The sequence below is a fragment of the Chelon labrosus genome (assembly GCF_963514085.1).
Source record: "Chelon labrosus genome assembly, chromosome: 19".
NCBI classification, from domain to species: Eukaryota; Metazoa; Chordata; class Actinopteri; order Mugiliformes; family Mugilidae; genus Chelon; species Chelon labrosus.
In genome coordinates this window covers 8496876-8523333 of record NC_140352.1, presented here as the reverse complement: position 1 = coordinate 8523333, position 26458 = coordinate 8496876, and the positions used below count along the sequence as shown (strand labels likewise).

At 44.5% G+C, this 26458-nt stretch overlaps 2 protein-coding genes across 4 annotated transcripts in view; one reads left to right on the top strand and one right to left on the bottom strand.

Annotated features, from left to right (window-relative positions):
• Positions 1-13835, bottom strand: part of ptprea (protein tyrosine phosphatase receptor type Ea) — a 56069-nt gene extending 42234 nt beyond the window's left edge. Inside the window, exon 1 of one of the 3 annotated variants that reach the window (XM_084567859.1) lies at positions 13768-13835. The gene's annotated coding sequence lies outside the window, so the exon portion shown is untranslated. Of the gene's footprint in view, positions 1-13461; positions 13480-13767 lie in introns of those variants that run through there. The other 2 variants (XM_084567861.1, XM_084567860.1) reach the window with 2 other exon arrangements.
• A 2700-nt stretch (positions 13836-16535) lies between these two features.
• Positions 16536-17428, top strand: clrn3 (clarin 3). The gene is made up of 2 exons (XM_084568191.1): positions 16536-16857; positions 16946-17428. Exons 1-2 carry the CDS (start codon positions 16626-16628, stop codon positions 17221-17223), a joined length of 510 nt encoding a protein of 169 aa, XP_084424317.1. The 5' UTR covers positions 16536-16625; the 3' UTR covers positions 17224-17428.
• Positions 17429-26458: the final 9030 nt, after the last annotated feature.

The following is a 26458-nucleotide window of genomic DNA, read 5'->3' as shown; positions in this document are numbered from 1 at the left end:
CCTTGCCCCGCGAAAACAAATGACATCAGAGAAGCTGCCAATCAGCTGATGTGACTCAGAGAGCGAGGCCGCCAGAGAGACACTTTGCAGTAACCCCTTCAAAAGGAGAAAAAACGTCTCGCACCGTGGCTGAGAGGAAGCATAACTCGACTCACGTCGTGGTTTAACGCTGAATACATAACGGCATGCTTCATTCTGACGGACGCCGCCGCTGTAGGTCCGAGCGAGTACACAAGCGTCGGGTATCGCTTCCGCAAAAGTGATCCTGCAAGACGCCTCGGCCTAATTCAATTCCAGACATATTAAGACGAATCGGTTTAGATAGAGAAATGTAAACACCATGCCTCTGACTTGATGCGGCTGCCTCTAATAAACTTAATTAGACGCATCTTTGGTGACCATGCAGGAAACCATCACGAAACCGCAGGGCTGCCATTTCAAAGCCAATAATCTCATCATGGCCTTATTGAGTGGAGTCACTGCTTGTCATTACAGCTAACAACGTTATAAATCTACTGTATGGACCGGGCTCAAATTAAATATCAGCAACGGCAGCGATGAATCAGAAATGAGAGGCTTGATTTGGTTTACCGTCGTCTGGAACGGGCACGAGAAGCTCAGCGGGCGCGCCGGTGACGGCTCGGATTTTGTTTCACTCTTGAACACAACCTGAATCTTAAAATATCGGAGAAGCAGCATAATACACGGGAGAGTGCTGACAGAAAATCATTTCAAATCTGGTGGAGCACCCAAAGGTCAGAAGCAGAATGCGCTCCGCTAATCAACTCACCTACTGTTCCAGAACAACGATTTCGGCGGCTTGTTAAATAAATGATTTCACTACGTCGACGAGTATCGATTTTAATGATACCTGAGACCTGAAGAGACACTGAAATACAGTATGCAGCTAGCAAATATGATCAAGCACAACATTATGACCACCTTCCTAATATTGTGTAGGTCTCCCTTGTGCCTCCAAAACAGTTGTGACTCATCAGAGAATGGACATGGGTCTTCTGAGGGTGTCCTGTGGTGTCTGATCAACAGAATGTTGTTAGTGGGGGGGCCTTTGAGGGGAGGGGCCTTTGAGGGGAGGGGCCTCTGTGGATCATCCCACAGATATTTGATCAGTTCAGGCCAGGTCAACACCTTGTGCTGTTCTTCATGTTTTTTTTTTTAGTCGTTCCTAAAGCGTTGCCTGTGTCATGCTGCATCATGCTGGGGGCGGCTGCTGCCATCAACTGCTACGGGGTGGGGGTGCCTGGTCTGGTCTAGGTGGGTGCTACATGTCTAAGGAACATGCACACGAATGAATGCCAGGTCCAAAGGTTTCCCAGCAGAACACTGAACTGTCACAAGATGGTCAAGGTTATTCACTTCTCCTACCAGTGGTCATAATGTTATGCTTGATTGCTCTCTCTCTCTCTCTCTCTCTCTAATTTATTGCACGTGAGTTGTTTTAATCTTTGCAGATTTCCAACAAATAACATGCGACCGATCAGTCGTGACAGTGTGTGAGAGTGTTTGCAGGCTGTCACGAAAGCGATAAGTGCTTGAGGTCGATGCGGTTTTTCTAAGATTACGCACCGCAGACATCTGTACCAGACAAAATACATGCAGCAGAGTTTTATGATCAAGGCCCACAACGCAGCATGCATATTAACCACGTAATATGCACGTAAAAGTTGGACACTGTAATGTGAATTCTGCAAACCTGCAGAAAAAAAATCACATCAGTTGTTTCGAACAATTAAATGTCTAGGCCGCACTGAAAGGCACGACACCACTTCTCAAATTACGATCATATCAAGCAGAGAAAAGGAAATCCTTACATTTAAGGAGGCAGCACATGTCTTGCTTCTCTGCTTGATAAATGACATGAAAGACGTGTTACCAGTCACATTTTCTTTAGGTAAGGGAAAAGGGACAAAGCTGGTGCGGGTTCACCACTGCTCTACAATTCCACAAAATAAACCCAAACAAATTCGTTCAGGACTCAAATGCGACCGCTCTGGCACGCCCATGCCATCTCTGGCAAACACGGTGTGGTCTGAGAGGAGAGATCCCAGACGCAGGCGGCACCCCCTGCCTACCATCATCCCAGCAGGATCTGAGGAAAAACCTAATTGGACACATGCAAATGAATGTTATGAATGTTAAAAAATCCTCTTCATCATGGGGGGTGGGGGAAGGGGGCATTTTGGCATAGATGCTTGTGGTTGTCAATGAAACATACATCCACCCCCCCGTTTCGTTTTCTCTCCCTCTTTCTCTTCGTTTCCCCCTTCACAGCTTAAGCGCCCCCCCCCCCCCCCCCCCTACCCCCTACCCCATCCCTCCACATATTTTGACAATAACCAATTACAGGCACAGGAATGCAGGGTGAAATGTGTGGCCCGGAGCATGCAGGATTTTATATCAGACTCCGCACTGATATGATAGTAACAACAAGGGAGGGGAAGCTACAAAAACAACCCTCCGCTTCACCTCTCCCATATTTTTGGAGCTCATGGAAAACGACAGCCACGGACGGATTGCAGCTTCCAGTATCAAGCTACCGCGGGCAGACTAATGAAAACAATCAAGCAGAGACGTGGGAGTTCTGGCTGTTTCCAGGACTAAAGTGAGCAACGCGCGCAAGGACCAGATACTCGCTGGAAGAGTTTGCCCACTGTGCCGCTCAAGCCGAGCATGATGAAAATGGACTCCAACTAGTCTGCGCTAATGAGTTTTTTTTGCCGCGAAGCTGAAGGCATCTCTCCGGCTAACTAAGCGGCTAACCAGTCCCCTGCTGTGGCCCAACTGCTGGATGTGATAGGACAGTAATGAACTGGTAGCAGCACAGAGCCTTTTATTTGTTTCCTGTCGTAATCCGGCCAAGTCGGACGGGCTCCACTGATGGCTCAGAGCACTGCGTCCGTGCGCCAGATTTGGTTTAAAACGCAGCCCGGGCCACGGCAAACTCCAAATTTGCCTCGTGTCAAAGACAACACTGCAAATAAACAGCAACACAAAACAGGACCCCAAACAAAAACCAGCAGCCCAAGCATCTCCTCATCTCCATCCCTGGCAGGCATGAAAGGCTGCAAACGAGGGAGTGTCCTGGAGAGCTGGGCGTTTTCCCCTCTCCGGGGAGGACAGATCTGATGATCAAATCCTTTCCTGTCTCCTTGTTGAGCCCCTCTCTCGGCAGGAAACGGTATATTTCTCAGCCTCTAATGTCAGCCATGTGTCACACTCCACTGCCCGCCGGTTTTGATAAAAGGCTCAAACGCGTCCAGCCCGGAGAGACTGAGCACGCAGAAGAGTAAACACGGCAGCAAACGCATTGAGATGGATTCCACAATGTACAATGCCCAAACACCTCCCTCACCTCCGGGCCTCGTCCTGCGTCAATGAACGGACGGAGAGTAGTAAGTCGCGATGAATAACTTCTTTTTTAAAAACAACAAAAACGTATCTCCAGAGCAGGAAGTGGGTTTGAGTTATAAATAAAAAAAATAACAACACTGTCACACAAAGGAGGTCATCTGGTGTGCACATTAAATTACTAGCGAGATAAAAAATTTGGTATTGTGCAAAGACTTGCCATATGGAGGAGCCCCCACGGGGGCCTCGCAGTATTAAAAATACATACCCCATGATGTATATTTGTCTTCTGCGCGCAAGCTCCAGGCAAAGGGAGCGAAAGTAGGGAGGACAAAGTTTTGAACAATCCCCAGCTCACCAGAAAAATAAGACGCTTGTGTGAAGAGCCACCCACTGACTAGGCCGGGCCTACAAAGAGACGCACTGTGATATTCAGCCCTGAGACACATCATTATTATGATTACCCTGATCTCTAACCTCATTCTCCTCCGTGCAGCGGTTCTCCAGGAGCGGCGGGGGAAGCGACTCCATTTCTTTTCCTTCAACGACTGCCCTCGTCTTACATCTGACACAGGGCATAGGAGGAACTAGGAGCCGTTAGCAGGCTGTTAGCACGTGTTGCTCAATTATCATCAGCATGTGTAGCAAGAACGGACTCTCCCAGGTTGTTAACCGCTCTGGTGGAAGTCAGACCCACTTCCTTTACGTCCAAGTCTGCGGATTTGCAATCGGACTGTATGCTATTTCATGCACGATGCTCATTTAACCTTTAAACCAGCAACAAAACAGCGTACAGGAACCTTACGGTTTGACAGATGCATACTCCATAAAAGAAAAATGAATTTCTTAATTAAGACAACCCCTCTGATAATACATTTATAATGCGACATTAATTACACACACAGCAACTAATCACTTGACAGATTAACTGGCAATTACTACCGGAATTTATTTAGAGAATCGGTAACAACGCGATTTGAAGCCAAAAACTAGTAGAAATATTACTCTTTTGCACATTTTGACAGATTTTTTTATAATATTCTAGAAGTGTTTTGAAGCTGAACCCCCGCGCGCACACACACAGCATTGTTATCCTATTACCCGTTCTCACTTCTGTATCTCCGCATCTCCGCTGGCGTCAAAGCAGACTGTAATTATGATAAACAAATGCCCCATCATTGTGAGCGAGCGCGGATCCGGCATTGTTTCTGGCCGAGCACGAGGAGGCTTTGGCAGTGTTTGGAGGAGTGTTATAGTCAACAGTGTGCGTTCCCAGTGGGGAAACATATTGCATGACCAAATGCTGTAATGATCGGCAACATGCAGCAGAGCATTGGTCCCTTGATTAGCAAAAAAAAAAAAAGAAAGAGAAAACCTTGCAGCAGAATAAAAATACTTCTTATAGATTAGATCTCCAGAGCTGAAGGTCAGTGTGACATGCATTTTCTTGCAAACGCAAATCAATCCAATCTTCCCCCAATAGCACCAGGTCTATTATATTCCCCAAAACTATTATGGATCAGTTTGACTAGACCTCTCCCCATTGCCTGATTTTATTTTATTCTGATGGGCAATATGCACCGTAATAATAATCACCAAATGCCAAGGACTCCAAGTGTGGAGATGCGAGCGGTAATGATGATAATAACGAATTGCTCCGTTAATCAAGCAGCGTCATGACAGCGGCTGTAAAAAAAACTGCCCTCGACAAAAAAGAATGGAGAAATAACAGTAATTGCGGCCAATCACGGACAAGCGTTGGTGAGCAAATGACAGACAGTCCTGGGTACATGTTAAAATTAGAGTTAGGGCCCAGATACATCTTCAGTTAGATGACGATATCAGCTGATCCAATTACGTTCCTACCCACGTTTTCCAGCCTAATAACAACGGGACAGTAGCGTCACTATTTGGACTATTAGAGTGAATTTTGTGTGATTTTTGGTTGGCGTCCAGTGGCAAGTTATTTTTGTACATCTGCTGCACTTCTGACCTATAAAACTAAACAACATAGATTTCCATTAATGTTTCACTTTAAGTGGGTGTAAGCAACCTGCTGCAGATAAATAATACAATTAAAATCAGCACAGCTATTAATGACGGAATATCATACAATACTGTACACCGATCAGGCATAACATTATGACCACTGACAGGATAATACAATGTTCTTCTGGGAAACTTTTGGACCTGGCATTCATTCATGTGGCTGTTACTTAGACGTGTAGCACCCACCTAGACCAGACCAAGCACCCCCACCCCATAGCAATGACACTCCTTGATGGCAGCAGGATGCAGCCTGACACAGACAGAAAAACGGTTTAGGAACAACTGAAGAACAGCACAAGGTGTTGACCTGGCCTCCAAATTCTAGATCCCAAACTGATCAAGTATCTGTGGGATGATCCACAGAGGCCCCTCCCCTCAACCCATAGGACCCAAAGGCCCCCCCACTAACAACATTCTTTTGCCAGAGGACACCCTCAGAAGGCCCATGTCCATTCTCTGATGAGTCACAACTGTTTTGGAAGACACAAGGACCAACACAATATGAGGAAGGTGGTCATAATGTTATGCCTGATCAGTGTATGTCAGAGTTTTGGTGTGATTGGTGTATATATTGAAAAAGTAAACGTTTTCAAGGGGAAGTTTATTAATAAGTGGGAAGTAAAAATTTCGACATATCAACATCAGATATAATCAGCACTGACCAAAGCGGTGAATCAGCCATAATTCTTTATTTGTTTGCCTTTACTGCTAAGCTACGCCACTGTGGGCATAAACCTGTGACTTCCTTTCTTCCTTTTCCATTTATCTCTTTTTGGTTTCAACTAAACCATATCCTCTCTACGCCACACAGCGATAGTCGTGCAACACCGCCGCCACCACACAACAGCAGCTGAAATGACTGCGCATCATTAAAATCGGCCAGAAATTCAGTTAAAGTTAAAGCGTGCTCTGATTTGTCTCCAAAATTCTGCATTGCGCGCGCACTCCCTTTAACCTTGGCCTTGGGACAGCTCTGATCATCATCCTATACATTAGCGCTTTCTGGCACCGATCAGCATGCATGGCATGTCAGCCAACCACCCCCACCACCCCCCCGACTGCTGCGGGCTCACTGCCGCATCTAACTGCACTCATTTAGAAACATTCACCAGAGCAAAAAAGAACCTCCAGCGCACGCTATAAAGCCTCAGAAGTTAAAAGGTGCTTCTGATGTATGAGGTCTGACCTCGTCACATCCCCTTTCAGCTCGACACAAGAAGCCACTGTTCAGAAATTGAATATTGTCTCTGTCACTGCAGGCCTTTGTGATGATCGGCACATTTGTAATTGTTACAAGTCGCGGGAATATTAACGTTAAAAGAAACCCGAATCTAAAGTAGCGCCGACTTCTTTTTCCTGCATAGTGTCAGTGTACAAACACTAACGGGTCGTGCTGTAATTTGATTGTTCTGTGTTTGTGCCACATTAAAAGGAGCCGCTCCTTTGAATTGCCCCATTGTGCGCGGGTGAAAATGCTTACCGGGGTTATCCCAGTGCCTTCAAAGTGCACCACAGCGCAGAAAACACAACGAAAATATTGAGGGACTGACTCGATGGTGATCACACACAAGTCGCCGTGGAGAGAGCAGCCTTGAGAGAATGAATAGGAAATGGGCTGCTTTAGTGAGCATCCATTATTCATTAAGCACTGTACTCCTCCATGTCAACGACCTCTGTACTGATACAGCCAAATCATTATTTCCTCTTTCTCTCTTTCGCTCACTCTTTTTTTTTTCTTCTCTTACCAGTTACACCCGGCTTTCGTGGTTATCACTGTGTGATCAGCAGCCGAGCGCTTTCAGAAACATACAAACGTGCAGGACGCATTTGGTGTCAGGGCCGCTGGACGACTAAAAGACAGGAGCCGCCGCGGCAGAGCGTTTTATGAGATGCAAGGGGAGAGTCACGGCGTGCGCTGACATTTTGCACACAATAAAACTATCTGACATTACATGCAGAGGCAGACGACACGCAGCAAGTCTGATGCAGCCCCAGCCTGGCCTCAGAGTTCACGGTGCTGCAGAAAAGAGGGTAGATAATCACCGTTTCTTTCCACATTATCACCGAAGCCACTATTTTTTTACGCAATTAAAAGTCTCTTCACATTAACTGTTTAAGATGGAGCATGCTGGGCATTAAACAGCACACTACATTTCTAAGGCGGTTATGAAACGTCCAAAACAAGCTCAGAGTCAAGCTTCATTTTTCCACACTGCTTGCATAATTTTGTAACTCCAGAGAGATTACATACATTATCATAAACATCCAAGCGATCTAGGAACGTGTGGGTGTGATGTGTTATGCGCATACAAGACTGCTGCCTTAAAGGAAACCCACAACAGCCTCTACCTCCTGGCTGCCAAAGTGTTATTAACCGAGTTCCCGGCCTCTGGGTCGCCCTTTGTTTGCCGCAGAAAACCCAATATTTGCTTTTCCAAGTCATTCATTCCGATGAAATAAAGTGGACAGAAACGCGATTTAAGCCAGCGCGGGAGATGTTTGCTTTCACTTGAGTTAAATCAGGCCACACGGACCATGGAATTAATCCCTTGCGGGCTCCACCCTGCTTTTACCCGAGCAGGTCGCCAAATTAGCCGGTCACATTTCAGGCTAAAAATCAAATCACAGCGAAGTTTGTGATTACTGCAGACGTGTTAAGTGTTGGCTGTCTGCTGCTTTTGGCTGCACTTGCACGAGCTGAAATGCAGACGGGAAATATATAAATATGTGCTGCTGCCGCCGACTCAAGTGTTCCAAAACTTGTCTTCTAATAGCTTTGTGTGGTGTACTTTGTAATGCGCTCATGTAGCAACTGACAGAAATACAATAGAGAAACTATGTGTTGCCTGGGGGGTAAACCCATATTACTACTTGTGGAGTGACATCATCCCGTCACTCCCTGGGCTGCGCTCTCTTATTCAAACCAGGCGGGCTGAAAGCTGGAGACTTAAATGAATCCGAGGGGTTAATGCACGGTTGCATGAATGTTTTATATTTCTGCACAAAATGATGTTTAGTTTTTTTCTCAGGTTCTGCATTTGCCTTGCTGGAGAGCACTGGAGACATGCCTCTGGTCGGGGCCGCTGAGGACGTGTGATGTAATGAGGCATCACTTGTGGACATTGGCAACACCTACAAGGATACCAATGCAATAGTGCTGACGCAAACAGAGAAAATATGCCTCCTCCATGTGAAGGAATTTTTAATTAGATTGAGAGGTGTGCTGTAAACCTTTGATAATCCGTTGAATAGGCGCATTTTAGTGGCTAATACGCCAGTAAATGCTTCATCGATCATCTCTGTCTTTCTCTACAATTGCGTGGGGTCCACATCAGGTGATGTGATGTGAAAAGTTAGATTCTGATTGATGTTTTTGGGGGCATGTAAAAGGGCATATCTTTTTGGATCGGATCTCGGAAGAACAATTGACAATGAAAATGCAGATAGTGTTTCATATTAAAGGGGAATTACTGTTTTTTACAACCTGGTGCTTATTTCTGTTATAAAATACGATCGTTTACTCACCCATATAACTTTAGTGTCATTTGGAGTCGTTCGGATGATATTTAGATCTGCGTGTATCCATATAGTGGGAGTGACTGGGGCACCGAAACGCATCCTCTAAATAACGCACCATCTGCCGCGAAACTGGTTCAGCAATATTTTGTTATGATACACTAGTGCTATTGCCCGTTGAGTCCAGAGTTACCTGTTATCATCATCCGCGTTTTTTTTTTTTTTTCCGAGTCTGAGGTTGTGGACGACGACTTTGTTTATGATGGACGTCCTTACCGTTTTGAGCCAGAGTATACGGACGAGGAGCTCGTTGAAAGGAGGATGCGGAGGCAGAGAGAGGAACAGCTGGCCAAAGAACAACAAACCGCTGCACGTCCACCAATAGATAGCGGGTAACTCCGGACTCAACAGGGAATAGCACTAGTGTATCATAACAAAATATTGGTGAAATGAACGAGTTTCGCGGCAGATAATGCGTCATTTAGAGGCTGCGTTCCAGTGCCCCAGTCACTCCCACTGTATGGACATACGCGGATCTAAATATCGTCCAAAAGACTCCAAATGACACCAAAGTTATATGGGTGAGTAAACGATCGTATTTTATGCCAGAAATAAGGTCCAGGTTGTAAAAAATGGTAATTCCCCTTTAAAGGGTTACAAGCAATTCCCTTTCTGGTCGTCACCAGAAACAGTTTCCTCGTGCAAAGATTGAGCAGTACCGAACATTTTTTGCATGAAAACTCACTCAAGCAGTCATCAAAATACTTCCATCGACTAATCGACTGACTTCTCATTCATTATTACAAATGTCACAGTAGAGATTTCGAAACTGAGAGAGGACAAATGCCTTTTTGAAATTACATGTGGATCACTCAAAAAAAACCTATCTCTTTCATGTCTCATGTGCTCAGCCGTACTGTTATTTCAAAGGAGAAACTTACAATGCCTCCTTTAAACAGATGGTCGGTGAGTCCTGATGCTTCTGAAAAGAGAGAACCTTGATCCCTGTCCAGCTGTTTCAATGCTTGAGCTACCCAGCTGAGTCTTTAAAAAAAAAAAAAAAAAACAGCTGACAGACGCACGGAATAAAACTTCACCTATACACTCGCAGTCTTCTCAACAAACAACATCAAAATAAACATCCAGAGTCACAGGGACCTATCTGGGCCCCACAGAGCCCTGATCTCTCGATCACAAACTCTGGGATTACATGGAGATCCGGAGCAAGAAATCTTGAATCCGCTGAAAGAACTGGCCTCCAAGGTGGCTGGAACAAGCTCCTAGCTAAGTGGAAAAATAAGTCCTCTTGTGCTATTTTAAAGCCAAAGGAAGGTCGTGCAAAATTCACATCACTTGCCTTCCAGTAGTGCTGGCCCTGAGCGAGGACAGATGTGAGGAAGACACAAAGCCGGTGCTACAGGTAGCAGTTTGCACAGCTGCAGACTGTCCTCGCGGGGGTCGTGTGTTCAATGTGTCTTTTGATACGTCTGTGAAGGTACTCAGGCATCCAAAAAGCATGCTGGAAAGAGGACAACTGGACTGGTGGGGAGTCTGGGTTTAAATGGGAACATATGTGGGTGTTGTCCACCTGGTATTAAACCCGACTAGGGTCACTTCTTTGACATATGTCAAATAGAAAAATCTCTTTCTGAACAGCAACACCAATCTGCAACAGTCTTAACATCTGTCCCCAAAAGGTTTCACCGCAGTTCACACCTTGCAGCTGGAGTCTCTGGCCGTTAATGGTTCGTTGGCGTATCATTCATTGGGGACGGATGACAGGAACCAAACAGATTCCTCCAATTACAAGTAAGCAGTTTGCCACCTCACTGTGAAAGTACCGGGCTATCTGGATATTCCCAAAGTTAAACAGGAAATTATACACTGTTAAAAAATGCTCTGTTTCTGCTTTCCATGGTTTCGTTGTGACTGTTGTTGTTTTACATCATAGTTCACACTGTCTTTTTTTTTTTTGTTTCAACTGTCTCAAATCGGACGCAAGACATACAGTGCCCTGAACGTTAACCTTCCCCTTTTTCTCTGCACAAGTGCTTTTATTTGGATGCTTTAAACTCCAAATCTGGCTATTGAGGTTTAATGTTTTTTTATCCTATGTGTTCTATTCTATCATAATTACATCAGCACTATGCCAAAATACAAAATCCAGGGTGTGCTTTCTGTAGCCGCAAGCACAAACAAGACTCCGGTTGCAACATACCACGTGCTTTAGCAAGCTTCCACCAAAGCAAGCAGAAAAAAATTATATGCTGGATACAGATACCGCATGAATCAAAGGGAAATTCTTATCATGACGATTCCCGTGCCTGGTTCTTAACAATTTCTGCATAAAAGTATCTGACATGTTCTGGGTCGGAGGAGGCTCGTTCTTATTCGTTGCGACTTTTTAAACAACAAACTACTTCCTTCTCTGCATATTTGAGAAAAAAGCGTGAACGAGCGTGTTTGAAAAACGATCAAGCAGAGCGTGGTTGATGCGTTTGCAGCCTCGGAGAGAGGAAACAGTCTCGCTGCGACGGTTCAAAGTTAGGATCTAACTGTTTCTGGGACCCAGAGCGAGGTGGCGGATAGGTAGAGGGTGGGCGAACTGCGGGGATTAACTCCGGGGCTGGCAATTTGAGGTTTATACCTATCAAGCTGTGAGAAACTCCTGGTATGCACATCTCTCACTGCTCTCCACCTCACTGTGGGTTTCATTAACCACCACATCTGTTTGCTTCGCACAGCATGCCCACGTGAGCACCTATCGCGCACCTCAAAAGCATTCCAATATGCTATTTTACAGGTCTAACTATAGCTGAAACACTAAAAAAAAAAAAAAAAAGAGTGTTAAGTAACAGCAATTGAATGGAGGTTAAAAATAACTGCTGCAGTTAGAAACCTGCAGAGTAGCTGCACCATTTTATTAAGAGACTAACACGATCGTACAAACAGCACACGTTCTCGCATTTATTTTTGAGTATAAGATGGATGCAGCCTTTTCAAATGACTTCAGGTATCAAATATGAACGGCAAAAAGAAGGAATTCAAATCAATTTGACAACAGCACTCGGCAGTCAAATGTTATTCCTTCCTAAGGCCTTACACAGTCTCATTTGTCTTGGCGAGAGCAGACTATTTGTTTATTTCATTGCATCCTCATTAGACGGAGCTAATGCAATTCTTCCCGGGGTCTACACGGCATAACTGAAATGGGATTTATAATGTACGACCGCAGACACACGCAGACGAACGAGAGGATGAAGAAAGAAATCAAGGCGAAGGAGGACACATCACATGGCTGCCACGCTGAAATTAACCCAAAAGACTGGATTAAATGAACCCTGGCGTGTTATGATAAGATTCATTTTGCTCCAAAGTCTACAGGCTTGTTGTGATTCAATAAAAGCCTTGTCTGTTTGGGTCAGGGATGAGACAGCGGACACACCTGCTTGCTCGGCAGCTTTTTGATGTTTGTCCCGAGGTTTCAAGTCAGACTGAAGAGAAGTCCGGTCTCCCTGTTCCGTAAAGCTCAATCTGTCAGTGGTTTCATATTTTCATGAGATATGCAAAAGCACGCCTCCTCCTCTCATCAGTTCACCCCGCAAGGCAGCCTCGCTCGGGCTTCGGTGCTTAGCCCTGTCAGGTTGACTAACAGATTAATTTAACGGCGCCTCATTGACATTAATGAACTTAGCTCAGCATACGTATGAACGCGAAAAACACAGCAACAGCACTGAATTCGACCCCCAGAATCAGTCAATACAAGTTAACCAAGGACGCGGGGATCCGGTTTGACGGGGAATTATTTTCACTTTAAGATTACAAGCCTATTTTGAGAAGAGCGTCTCAATTTAAGTGCATCCAGGAGTCCGGAGGAGGCGGATGTAGTCGGTTCTCTTGTTAACGGGCAGTGGAGCACTATCTTGATTGCGTCTTGGTTCATTAAACTTTTCACTTTCATGGTCTAATGAGAAAAAAATGTCAGACTTAGTCCGGCATCTCGCCTCCCTTTCGATCAGCAAGTGCTACCCATACCCACGATCTGCTCCTGATCATGCTGATCTGCAGCTGACCCTGACCTCTGACCTCCCCAGGGAGAAACTCTCCCAGTGGATTAATGTTGTGTCCAGTGATTATTACATTAACACCCAGGATTTTTTTTTTTTAAAAAGAACATAAAATAAAAACATTTATCATTTATCAACCAACAATTAAACAGTAGCCAAATCTGGAGACATTAATCCTGAAAAAAGGAGTCGTCTAGTGGTGGCAAGCAAATCCATCCATGATGTCTTTAGTACCAAAATAAAGCTTTTCACCGACATGTTGAAACTGGATCAACTGCAGCCCACATGGACAAGGAGTCGGTTACACAATATGAAAATATGAGATAGACAGAACGATAATCTTGGATGCAGGAGGCAAACAGAACACATAAAAGAGGAAGAAGGGGAGGGGGTAAAAAAAAAAAAAGACCAAGACAGGAGATCAGGACAAAACTCCAAACGCCGGGATCCATTAACTCACACTGGCGCACCGGGTTGACCGGAGTCGCAGCAGGTTGTCAAAGGCACAGCTCCAAAAGCAAAGGATCGACACCGCGACTCTATCAGAGAACGCATTCACTGCCACATTGACGCCGAATGGCACACCTGAAATGGACGGCTCCCGTTTAAAATCAACCATGCGCCGCTGTGCGTAACGGACAGGTAACGCGGCGTAATATGTGGCTGGAAAAATGCCTGGATTTTTTTTTTTATGTTTCCCGCTCGCAGGGCAAGTATCAAGATGTAAAAGACGGCGCGGTGGACACAGATTAATCGTATCACTCACCTTGGCGGCTTCAACATTAAGTCCTGAGCTCAGATTGTCTTGGAAAAGGCGAGGCGACGCTTCGGCGTTGCCGCCTGTCACCGGGAAGGAGGAGTTTGTGTTTACTCCCAACAAAACAGAGCTGGCTGTCAGCGGCCGCACGGCTCCTCTCGCTGCTCGGGGAAGAGAGAGGGAGCCGCTGTCTGGCCGCAGACGTTATTACAACGTGTGTGTTTCTTCGCAGCTTGCGCCCAAGTCGAATGTTTCTGGGTCACTTCACCGATGCTGGATTGAATTTTAAGGTTAACGGGCTGCTGGAGAAGAAACGCGCGAACTGAATGAACTGCGCCATGCAGGCCTGTTATAGGAGAGGGGTTTATGAATTAATATTATAAAGACAAAAGCAAAAAATATACATAGTAATGATAATCCTAATTACATAGAACAAGGTTGTCTGATAGAACCAGATGTGATTCTTTCCCTGATATTAGGAACTATTCGCTCTTGTGAACTAGTGGTATTAAAAGCAGCAAATACAGCGATCAGCCACAACATTATGACCATTGTCAGGAGACGTAAACAACACTGACCATTCATTCATTCATTCATTCATTCATCTTCTGTACCCGCTTATTCCTGTTAAGGGTCGCGGGGGTCTGCTGAAGCCTATCCCTGCTGTCATCGGGTGAGAGGCGGGGTACACTGGCCATCTAATGACAATTCAGTGTTCTTCTGGGAAACTTCTGGACCTGGCTTTCATTCGCGTGGATGTTACTTAGACATTTAGCACCCACCTAGACCAGACCAGACACCCCCACTCCACAGCAATGACACTCCTTGATGGCACCAGCTATCCCCTGCAGGATGCGGCCTGACACAGGCACACACACAAAAACACTTTAGGAACAACTCCAAAAAAACATGAAGAACAGCACAAGGTGTTGACCTGGCCTCCAAATTCACTAGATCCCAAACTGATCAAGTATCTGTGGGGTGATCCACAGAGGCCCCTCCCCTCAACCCATAGGACCCAAAGGCCCACCACCAACAACAACCTCAGAAGGCCCATGTCCATTCTCTGATGAGTCACAGCTGTTTTGGAGGCACGAGGGAGACCTACACCAGTATTTTTCAACCTTTCTTGAGCCAAGGTACATTTTTTTCATTGAAAAAATCACAAGGCACACCACCAACCGAAAATGTTAAAAAAAATGAAACTCTGTAGCCTATATTAACAATATAAAGTCGTTCTTGTCAAATTGTCTTGAATAGGAATCAAATGAACACAAAGAAAAAGTCTTATATATATATATATATATATATATATACACAGACAGATATATATACACAGACACTTGACAATGGCATATTATTTGCTGGTAATAATTAATTCGTTTTCAAAAAAGGTTTTTTAGACCAGTTAGGTGAAACTGGATAATTTCCCACGGAACACCTGACAATCTCTCACGGCACACTAGTGTGGTTGAAAAACACAGACCTACACAATATTAGGAAGGTGGTCATAATGTTATGCCTGATCGGTGTATATCAAAAATAGAACAGATTGCCGTGACTGTTGCTGTTTCTTATCTGTCATTACAAAGAACTCCTGGCGTTTTACAGCTCCTTTGGTCCTGTCTGGTCTCTTATAGCAGCTTCATTTTCTTCCATAAATCAATGGAAGCAACCAGCTGGATACAAGTGCACAGTGCTATTTATTCTCTGTGATCATACTCATTATTAACGGTATTATTTGCATTAATACCGGTTAATTAATCGAGTTTAGTCGAATCACAAACACGTCTTCTTTGAAAAGACATCAACACCTGTCACTGTTGTTGTTCAGATGATCGCTTTCCTTCCAGTAACATTTTTTGTCATTAAGGTAAATAATTAAACTTCATTCACTTTTATGGTCAGACGATATCAAGAACTGGACTTTGAGTCAAAGAGTGTGAACACAGTTGCCTTGAAGTTGCCGCAAAAGATGTAAATGGTGTATATTTTTTTACACGTCGTGAAGCTGCTTTTTCCATTTTTCATTTCAACACTGATTCAGTATCCACTGTGCCCTCCCTTCGTGTCTCAAACCATTATGAGTTTCATGTCTGAGATCAGACGGTCTAAAACCATGGTGAAACTGCAGGTGTCCCTTCTATGACAACCAGCTTTGTGTTTTCCTCTCAAACAAAGGTCACAGCCATAAACAAGTGGGTTTATGGCCAGCAGTTCACATTTCACTCCACCCAGGAAGGTAACTCAAACTCGGAATCATTACGGGATCCTGATCTGTCCCAGAGGCTTCGCCACAGCTTTAGAGAAGAAGAAGAAGAAGAAGGATTTAGGCTGAACTAGTGCCACTGGAATACAGCAACAATGCCCTCCACTAAGAAGACTCTGCATTTCCTGTCCAGTGCGCTGGCCACTTCTGTGTCTGTTGGGATACTCGGGTACGCCATGTCAACGAAATGGGCTGAGGTGACCATGCAGTGCGCAAGGGCTGAAAGTGATGTAGTCAATGGAAGTGCTGTGATCACGCTGCTCCTTTTTAATGGGAACTTGTCCAGAGAAGCCTGCCCCAATTTTGGCAGTTTTAACCAATTTCAAGGTAATGTGCCGAAACGAGAACAAAATATATTCTCTCACTTTCGCGCCTAGCAACGCTGATTTCGTCGTCACAAGTTTCGATTCCTGCCTCAGACCTACAGCCCTCAAACGACACTGAGATATTTAATTCAAATGCTTTTGACAGCAGCGAGTCTTTTCCAAACACAATTTCAGCATCTGCAATTTGCCTTCTGTCAAAAGTTCCAAGAAAATAGGAAAAAACGATCAATAAAGGTTTTTATTTAGGGTTGTTATCGCTGAATCAAAGTAAAATGACGTACTGCACACAAATGAATATTCTTGTACTGTATGTTTGTGTAGTGATTCCTCAGCTGATGGGAACAGGTGCCCCTGTGGTGCTGCACACTTTGGTTGTGTTCCTGTTGGCCCTGTGTCTGTTGTTTTCCGCCATCAACATCCTTATCTCGATCTACAACAGCGTCAGCAACCCTTACGAGACCTACTTGGGGCCTCGTGGCGTCTACACCTGCAGTTCTTTCAGCGGTAAGTGACAGAAACGTCGAACCAGGTGCGTAGTTTCAGGTAGATTTGTCCTCCTCCTTTATCTGCGACGCTATTATGTCTCCTGCAGCTTGCCTGTCCGTGTTGGTCCTCATCTTGTTTGCGGTGAACGTCAGCGTGACTGAGATGGCTGAAGAGTTGGTGAGGGACTTCACCGGCAACATCCCAGTAGACCTGAACGACAAGTCTTTAAAGATGCTGCTGGGATACTACCTGGTCATCCCGTACACAGTGCTCTCTCTTGTTTCCATCGGAGTGATCTACATGTACGACCACGCGGCCTACACACACAGGAGAGAGCAGCAGAGGCCCACGGAGGACGCGCCCAAGGAGATAATGATGTATTAGCGTCACAGTGGCAATCGCCGATCAAGACTTTTGTGAAGAAACACACTTTAATGGACGATTGCAGCTTGTAGGTACGTACAGTAAAGTGTGGATGCGTCTTCGGTGGACAAACAGCTGGAGTGGATTCGTGACATAATTGGCGTGTTGGAGAAAAGGGGTTGATCGAACACTTCACAATATGGTGTTTTAATGAGCAGCCATGGTATCATTTCAGTGTTTTGTTCATATTTGACATGAAGGTATCACATAACAAAGCGTTTGCAGTAAATGATTCAGTTATATCTTTTTAACGTGATCTTAAAAACACTATTTATTCTGTGTACATTTTTTTGTGACTTCATTATTCACAGTGCAGTAATAGTCATGAGAATCATCAGAAAACCTATCTCACAAATTTACAGTCAAATAAAAAATCCAAGGTTTTGTTTTAAAGTTTGATTATGAATCATATTTTTTATGGATAAATTTGAACAACATTACAGCTTGCCTTTATTTGTGTTCCTGCAATTTATTGTTAAAGATTTACTCGAAGAGAAATCCAAAGGTTGAATTTTAGAAAGGGGAGGGGGAAGTGCCTTGGGAGATTAGCTGACGTCTGCTGCCCCCTATCGATGAGACGATGTAAATGAAAAAGTACAGTACAGGAATAAAAGAGAAATTTAACTTGGTTTCTTTCACAGTCTTTCGTCAGCCATTTTACATCATTGGAGGAATAATTTGAGAATTTGATTTCTGTGATATATCTCCAGGAGGGAGCGTTTGGGGGCGCACCCCGATTCTCCGCAGATTCTCTCAGATTTTCCTGTGAATCTCCAGACCTGGAATAGATCAGTGGCTCCCGGCCTTTTTGTCATCTGTACCCTCCCAGATCTGTACTTTGTACACATTTATTTATTATTTAACAATATGAATGATATAAAAGTGCTGTTAAAAACTGATAACGTGTCTAGAATGCACCGCACCTCTTGACCAGTGCAAGATTATGTGTATGGAATTCTATTAATGCTAATATTGTTAGCATACTTTTAAAGGTTTCAACCATTTATGCACTACACTACCCTTTGTTTAATTAATTCTCGTTAATCTTAAATTACTTTTGCAGAACATTTTTAGCTCTCCATTTCAACTCATTGCTCTTCTTTAACTGCTTAGACTGATCTGCTTGTAGTTTTCACACACAGGCGTAGCAACCGAGTTGTTGTGTGGAAACACCGATCAGGCAGAACATTATGACCACCTTCCTAATATTTTGTAGGTCTCCCTTGTGCCTCCAAAACAGTTGGGACTCATCAGAGAATGGACATGGGCCTTCTGAGGGTGTCGTGTGGTGTCTGTCAAATGAGAATGTTGTTAGCAGGGTCCTATGGGTTGAGGGGAGGGGCCTCTGTGGATCATCCCACAGATACTTGATCAGTTTGGGATCTAGTGAATTTGGAGGCCAGGTCAACACCTTGTGCTGTTCTTCATGTGTTTTTTTTTTTAGTTGTTCCGAAACCGTTTTTTTGTGCTTGTGTCAGGCCGCATCCTGCTGGGGATGTCTGCTGCCATCAAGGAGAGTCATTGCTATGGGGTGGGGGTGCCTGATCTGGTCTAGGTGGGTGCTACATGTCTAAGTAACATCCACACAAATGAATGTCAGGTCCAAAAGTTTCCCAGCAGAAAACTGAATTGTCACAAGATGATCAGTGTTCATAATGTTATGCCTGACCGGTGTATAAGATTCTTTTCAGATTAGTTGATCTAAATCACTGGGTTTCCACATATAATACACACATGTTCCTGCTAGAGTAGGACTTTCTCCACCACCTGACATAGGCTGCATGGATTACATTACTTCCCACCATCAATTCCTGGCTCACGATAGAAACAGTGCTTTAAGTTGAGCCCTTTAAACATGAGTGATGCATCTTAACTGGGTTCCCTTCTGTGCTGGATCAGCGTGGAAAAGCCCTGATGAGAGATAAAGATGTATTACAGATCTGTTTAATCCATTTCAAAGAGGGGGGAAAAAAAACCCACAACCAACGCTGACAAATACAGTGATGGAAACAAACCACGCTGATTCTGCAGGAGCTCGCATAGATCTCGCTGAGAGTCGGCGCCCATTGTCTCCCGGATCTTCAGACGCTCTCGCAGCTGTGATTCACATGACTGCGTTGACATGAGAGCGCGGCCGAGGTGTCCCGTTACCTTTTCCCGTGTCCCCATCACTCAGGGCCTTTAAGTCTGTTTGGACATGCCCTTTCCAGCACCTCTCAGCCCCGCAACGCCTTCTACCTGCCTTCAAAAGAACCACTCTTCCTTCAAGTCTCACACTTCAAGGGACGTGTGGAGGGACGCCGCAATTTGCTTTGTTGTCGTCAGCGTGAATATGTATTCAATTTCTGAGAATGAACGCTTTGTACAATGAATCGAGAACATTCAGGCCTCATGGACGTTCTGCTGGTAGAGTAGAAGGTTGACCATGTCCTCTGAAGGTCTATGGTAGGAGAACCTTATGCTTACTCATTAGCCCAATCAGTTCCTGTCGTTTTAGCCCATTAAAGGCTGAATTATCAGCAATCAAACCCAAGACTGCATTGGGTTTTCATCTTTCGGGATGAATGGAAGCTGCAGCTGTGATTGGGGCCCAGCGTGAACCTGGGACAGGTTGTATTCTCCAGAGGAAGCCGCGTCAAAGCGTGTCTCAGCTCAAAACCGCCTGCTGTGAAACTGCTAAGCCCTTGACAAGACATCACAGCTTTGCCAGCCATTAGAGACCCTCTCATTTTAGTTTTCATCGTTTGAATTTCACTTCTGATAGACTGCAGCCAGACACTAAAGAGACATGGGATAACTAAACACAAAAACTCCGTCATTTGGCTCATATATGCATTACTTATCATTAGTTTTCACACTTTAGCCATGATAAGAAATAAACGGCACTTCATATACAGAAATCAGGCTATTTTAAACTGATACAGGATTTTTTGATTTGTTTTAACAGCTGCCACAGGAGATGTTTAACTATATCTCTTACCAATCTTCTCCTGTGTGCACTGAGGTGTGGAATGGCTGAATTGCTACTAACAGATCCCCCTCGCCGTTTGCTGTGCAAACATCGATTGAATAAAATCAGAGATGGGCAGTAATCTCTTCCTCCCTGCATACTCTCTGTCTCAGAGCTCACCCGAATGGATAAACCCGGGATTATGCGGGAGCCCTAAGCCCTGACCACTCACTCTGTGTGATAGGATTAAAGCGGAAACTTTTGTACCTGTGAAACATTATCCTTCCAGGTCCCGCATTACAGAGGCCCGTGAAACAGACACCTCCAGCTGCAGGGCAGAGGGGGGCACACTGAGCCACGTAGAGTCCACTCCGGCGGGGTGTAGCAGATTGGGGGAAGGGGTCTGGTCTTCCTCCACCTTTGGGAGTTGATTTCGTATTATTGACACCTGAGAGAGGTACGAGAGGGTGCAGAAACTGTGTAGGAGGTCCACGCAGGTTGTTTTAACACTTTCACAAAAGTATCCAAAAAAGGTTGAAAAAAGGCAAGTCCAGTTGCCTTTTTTGAACCTTTTTTGGATATACCATGACCTGGATGACTGAGAACCTTCACAGACACTTTCACAAAAGCCTTCTTACCTTTAAATGTACAGAAACTAAGATTTATATTAAAAAAAAGAAAGAAAAGAACATTTCAGAAATGATTGAGCCAGTGACGCCTTTTTATTTGACGTTCTTATTACAGCAGAGCGACCTTTTCCCTTGAGTTACATATGTGACTGCAAAATAAGCTTGTGTCTCCAAAGGTGTGTCCCCGTGTTGCTATTTTCTATGAGGCAATGAACATTTATGGAAAGGGCTCTATCTCGTGGCTAAGGCGTGACGCCTTTCTGGACACGGGACATTACTTAACCGTGGAAATCATTACGTTGCAATTGCTTTTAAATTACTTTTCATTGCCTTGTCACACAGTTTACACGCAGCAGCTCAGTTTCCTCCAAGTGACATTCCAAGCACAACATAAAACAGGAAAATTATTTTTTGAAAATACAGAAAATTAAAATAATGATGGATTTTGTTTGAAATTTCTGGAGAGTTTATAATAGATGCTCCTTTAAAATGTTTGTTCAGACTGTGGAGAAAAGCATTACCTTGACTGAATCAATTATATTTTGGAATTTAATTTGAATTGAAGATAAAATTTACCCAGGAGTCCATCGCCCAACCTGCTGTACTCACATTTAACTTGAGCGTGTGATACTGGAAGGCCGTCCTGTTCCTTACTTATCTCTGTCATTAATCTTAATTTGTCAGTGAAGGCTGAGGTGGAGGCGGAGGGAAGGAGAGAAGGAGGACGGCTAAAAGGTAATTGCACCCCTGCTGCTCCATTATGGTGTCATTCCTCTGTTAACAGGAGATAAGATCTTCTCCAAATCACCTGAAGCCAATTCTCCACTTTACCTGGCTGGGACAGAGAGACAGAGAAAAAGACAGAGAGGGGCGTCCGGCTCGGCCTCGGACTGAAACCAGCTGAGCTGATCAATCCGTGCAGAATTTCCCAAGCCAGTTTGCGCTTTAAAGAAATCTACGTTTGGTTCCGGACGACATTTTACAGCAGCCAGACTGATGGGTGGAAGGACGGCCGAGCGGCACTTTCTCCGCCCCATGCTGCTTGACACCGCTACTGATTAATGTGGCTCTGATTGGCAGGTGTGATGTATATCAGCGGGTGCGACATATCAGGAGACACAGTTAACCCTCTGACACAACACATGATTCAACTGAACTGGTGCCTTTTGACCCGGACACAGAAAGAAACAGTTTACATCAACAACAGTCAATCCTCTTAATTGATTTTTGCTGCTGGAGACAAAGCCTTTTTTTCACACTGGTGATGAGAGATCAAATTAAAAAACATTACACAACATAGTATATACATTATTTTACTATATTCAGACTGTATGCGTATTACGAATATATAAGAGTCACTTTTATGTGATTTTCAAAGGTGCTCATCTTTGGATTTATTGTATTTTTCATCATCTTTTCTCAGGTTTGAACTTTTTTAACATACTCGTGCATCATTCTGTGAACTGCAGATACTAGTGCCAAGCCCAAGAAACATTTCCACAGCCATGAACTTGTATGAAAATACGTTTCCTGCAAGTTTCAGAGCAGAAACGAGTTCATTTGCCACAGTTTTGGGAGTGTGTGCTGCAATGGGGGCATCTAAAGCTGCAAGACTGAACTGTGGTGGTTTCCAGTCAGTGCACTCACGATTATTAACAGTCATTATTTATTAACTGCTAATATCTTAACCAAAACTCAAAATGCACCAGATCTTCATGACATTACACCTCTCACTCTGAGTAAGCTACTCAAGCTTTGCACTAGGTGGCAGCACACAATATCAAACCAACTGAACAAACTGCAACCTGGTAGAAATTTTGTAGCAGAGCTTGAAATCCTGTAACTGCCAATTAATCCCAGCGTCTCTCCGAGTTACAAATCGGGCCTGACGCAGACAAAAGCATTAAATAATCTGTGTCAGATGAGCTTGTAACACGGGTGAAAACATCAACAGCGCGGGCAAAAACCTACTTTACTCTTCCCCCGTCACAGTTTCAAGGTTCACCTACAAACGGCGGCCGCGTGAAGGAGGAGCTCAGAGCGTCATTGGGCCGAGACGCGGAACCATAGATCACAGACACTCGGCTGTAACTGAGACACTCAGTCACACACTGCAAGATGTTCTGCGATCCATATGGCCATAAAACCCGCACGGATTCCAGCAGTCTGCAGCCACGGAGAGCACATATAAATTTCTGGTCTGACTTACAGTATTGCCTTACACTTGTTTGGGATCTAAACTCTTTTCTGTGCTAATAATTCAAGAGCTTTAAGGGGAAAGAAAGAACCACAGAGAGGCCGTAAAACAGTGAACACGAGGGAAGACGTAGCAAGAAAATCGCAATAACACAAGATGTGCGAGTTAAAGAGTGGTTTCTCTGCATTTAAGAGCGTCTCCACGCTCAAACGTCACGTCTCGTAAAGGCTCTCAGAGCTGCATGTCATCAGCTCCTGTCAAGGCTCTCAGAGCATCTGAGTGTCTTTTACAGAAGCCAGATGGGTAGAGCTGCTAGAATAAAGTGCATCAAGTGCCCCCTATTGTGCTTCGTGAACGGATTAAAGGATTCGCAAAGCTCTGTCATGAGACCGTCAATCATTGTCACACCTGCCCGAAATTTACAACACTGCTGTCATAGGGATTATAACTTTATCTGTCAAGTCTTTCGGCTCAACATCAACACCTTGAGCAATAAGATGGAGAGCTTTAAACCACGGCATAAAACACTGCAGATTACCACAGCACCTTCAATAGCTGAAGTTTAGGAATGCTTCTGCAACTCAATACTCCTACACTTCTGCTCCATTCATCATCAAGTTTTCCACTTCTCCTCGGCGTCGCCGTGGCATTTCAGGTCGTGACGCAAAGCCCCCCGAGAGCTGCAATCACCTGCCCGTCTTTCTAATGAAACAGAGGTTCTTTGAATGGGGCAGAACTTGATATTGCATTTTTTAAATCCTACGTAGAAAAAAAAACAAAACAATGCAGCCTCTCTACAAGAGGCAATGTCCTGTGTCAGATGTGGAGACGTGGAGTCTGACTGCTCGATGGATCGGGAGTGCTCCAGGCCTGTTTGCACGTGGATGAAACAATTTGTCAGCCCGTATGACCAGCTGACCCCCCCGGCTAATCACCACCATGACGTCCTTCCATTAGAGGATAATTGTGCTTTATAGCAAATCTGGGTCCTATCTTAGTAATTTATCAGCATTTTCGAAGGAATTAATTCATCTGAAACACAGTCCGGGACAGTTTTGCCAGAAACTGAAAGTGACTGCACTCAAAACACTGGAAAGAATCAAGTGCAATCAACTTCAGTGTATTTTGGTCGTTCCGAAGATCCTGGCGAACTTCCCACATTTCTTCTAGAGGTTTAAACTTTCTAAATTGCCTCTGTCTTCATATAATCCCGGCCGACTGATAAGCATTGGGGAGCATAGCGTCTGTTGCATGACTTCTTATTTCTTCCTGTCGCTGAAAACGGTTCTCTTTATGTCTCCAGCTTGGTTGACGTCATGGACACCCTAAAACTTTTGAACAGCGCTGCACTATGCCTCAGCTAGACTGATAAATCAGACTGGCAGATATATTTTGCTGATAATAGCGTATCGCGGCTCGGATATATCTGCAAATATTTTGGTGATGTTCCACAAAAGTAAAAATAAAATTAGTAGTGGCCTCTAAAAACCCAGTATCAGTTGGGTTATTATTCATAGGTGCCTTTGATAGATGTATGCATACACATTCCTACAACATCTAAAGAAAAATAACCGTAAATACGTAAGGAGTAATGGTGGAGATAAAACTCCCGGACCTGTCTTCACCCCCTGTGTCAACTCATCACCTCCTAGCTGGGTGTCAACGAAGGGAGGAAGAGGAGAGAGAGGGGTGAAATGGGAAGGAGGGAGAAGGAGGGAGAAGGGGATCGGGCTTAGATGGATGGTAGGGGGGAGTGTGGGTGTGGGTGAAGGGATCACCTTGCCAAATCTCTGCTGTGAAGGCCTCTGCTCGGTGCACTTAGCGTAGCAGCCGGAGCCAACACGTAGCAGGGTGTAGGGCTCCCCGAGGCGACACTCAGGCCCCGGCCTCCCTGCCATTGTCATCTGTCCGTCTCTCAGCCTCTCCATCCAGCAATCTGCCTGGAGGAAGCTGACTTCCTCCTTCCACATTCTTCCTCCCTCCATTACCCCCAGGAGGAGCAGGGGAAGCTGTGTTGAAGGGGACTCCCAGGCAGGGTCAAGGGAGTATCGATGTCGAAGCCTCAGCGCTGGGGTCACGCTGCTAATTAGATCATCTATCAAGGATAAGACATAATGAAATGAAATAAAAAAATAATCTTTGATGTATCCTTGGCATCGCAGCTAATAGGATGGAAGATACAGTATATTTCAGCTGCCAGATGTACGACGCTGATAAGTGGGTGATAAGATGCTAACACACCTCACTGAGTGGAATGGCAAATATGTCATCATCCTGAGACAGGGTCTAGCTGGGCCGTCTCAGTGAGTGCACCCATGTCAGGGTGATGTATGGAAGCAGTAACACAACCTCTGAGAAGGCATAGGGGGGAAACGCTGCACTGCCAACCCGTCCCTCAGATCCTGAGCAGAAGAATAGGGGCCGCATGTAAACATTTGAGGCGTGTCACTCATTTCTCCTCCGGTGATTTATAACCAAACCTGGACGCTCTGCCCTGCCAGCAGCCGCGTGTAAAGATCTGCCCCCCCCCAAAAAAAATTCAGCAGAGGTCAAAACTTATTTTAACGATGAGTGAAACGATGAGTGAAGACGATCAGATAGATAGTTCAAAACAAAAGGGAAGCCTTTACGCATTTAACGCCACGGATTACAACCTTCAGAGGTTTGTCTGACAAAAAAATAAACACCAAAAAAAAAAAAAAAAGCCTTGCCCTTTGGCTGGTTATGCATTTCGTGGAGCTCACAGGAAACCCGTCCCAGTTCTCTTAATGGAAGTGGCTCGGGAACTCATTTGTGAGCAAGCGAGAAAAAAAAAAACACTAAGTCTAGGAGGAATTTCTTCCCCTGGGGATCCCTAAGTGATGTCCATCTCCCTTCACTCATCCAGCGCTGAAACTGGAGAGCGTGACTGACACTTTGAGTTCTCTTGCTGAGGATGTTTCAGGCATTCGATTTATCAGAATGCAGTTGCATGTTTAAAGATACACTTCACTTAAATCACACACACAAAAAAAAAACAACATATTATCTCTTGATGTTTAGCCATTTTAGCTTTATTCAGCGTCTTATTTGTTCTGAAATTCACAGTGGGAATCAAGGTTCCACTGAAGTGCTCACAAAAATTAAAAATTAAAAATTTAACTGATGAGTTATTGGAGTAATTTTGTATTACAGTAGGTGCTTTCTTGGGTTTGTGTCCTGTTACTGTACGATTTGCATATTTTAATTGTGTCCTATACAAAAGACGAGCAGATGTAACTCTGGTATGCATCCACAGGTAGCAGTTATGTGTAATCTTGAATATTGTTTCTTAGGAATAAAAGGTGTACTGTAATACTGTTAATTGCAAAGTATGCCCACAGTATGTGAAACACTTAATGGAAAAAGTTGTTAAAACATCTGAATGCAAAATTAGTGTCG